At 59.0% G+C, this 970-nt stretch overlaps 1 protein-coding gene across 1 annotated transcript in view; it reads right to left on the bottom strand.

The window, feature by feature from the left end:
- Positions 1-86: 86 nt before the first annotated feature.
- The window catches only part of CDK12 (cyclin-dependent kinase 12), a 27,606-nt gene continuing 26,722 nt past the window's right edge, over positions 87-970 (bottom strand). The window contains 1 exon segment of the mRNA XM_009326926.1: positions 87-934. Coding sequence (XP_009325201.1) covers positions 398-934 — 537 coding nt within the window. The 3' untranslated portion in view covers positions 87-397.

Raw genomic sequence — 970 nt, forward strand, 5'->3', positions numbered from 1 at the left:
CGGGGCGCCGGGGCCCCCCTTGTGGAACCCTTTTTTTTTTTTTTTTAAATTTCCTTCTTCCCACGTGTCTCATTCCTCCTATTTTTAAACAATTCCCCCCCCTCTGCTGGCTCAGGGCAGAAAGCTCACCGCTGTTTGCGGTGGGTTTTTTTGTTTGTTTTTTGTTTTTTTGTTTTGTTTTTTGTCACTAACCAAGCGCGAGAGGTTTTGGCCAGCGAGACGCCCAAGTGGGGACCCTACAGCAAGTCACGGGGCGCCCGCCGGCAGCCTAGCAAGGAATACAACAGGGAGCTTTGCAGCAGCTGAAATGCGGACAAGACCTTGCTCTGGCGAAAAAGTCATGTCGCTAAAGGTGGAGAGGCGAGGGAGGGGAGGACCGGCGCGAAAGGCGCATCTCTCAGTAAGGAACCCCTCTCCCCCGTCCCCCCCGCGGAGGCACTCTGCCAGGCCCACGGTACGCCTTCCCGTAAGAAGAAGTCGCCTGGGTTGGGGCGCCCCAGCTGTGACCTGTTCCTGCCCCACTGGAACCGGCGCTCCCCGGTCCCAGCTCGCCGTAATTTTGAATTTTGGCCTCTGGATGTACCAGCGTGTTGTTGCTCCCCTCGGCTTTCGTAAAAGATTGCCCAACCGAGTGTATGGCGACGGGGACTCTGGCGAAGCGGAGGTCCTGGTCCCCTGGAAACTGGACAGATCCTGTGCCCTGGTAATTGCTCGTCTCCCCAAGGTGGCTCATGGAGCCCAAGAAGGTCCTGCTTTTCCCCAGAGGCTGGGCAGAGGGTTCTAGTAGCGTCTGGCCCGAATTCAGCTCCTCGGCACCGAATCCCCCCTCTGAGCCCTCAGCGCTGTAAGTCCTGGAGGAGTGGGCCCTGCCGTAGTCCGCGGCTCTGGAGGCTTGGTGTTCGTGCGTCGTGTGGCCGAGCGACTCCGCTTCTTGCTGGGAAAAGAGCTGCAGCAGCGCAGCCGTCACCGC

The sequence above is a fragment of the Pygoscelis adeliae genome, unplaced genomic scaffold, assembly GCF_000699105.1.
Source record: "Pygoscelis adeliae isolate BGI_AS28 unplaced genomic scaffold, ASM69910v1 Scaffold641, whole genome shotgun sequence".
NCBI lineage: Eukaryota > Metazoa > Chordata > Aves > Sphenisciformes > Spheniscidae > Pygoscelis > Pygoscelis adeliae.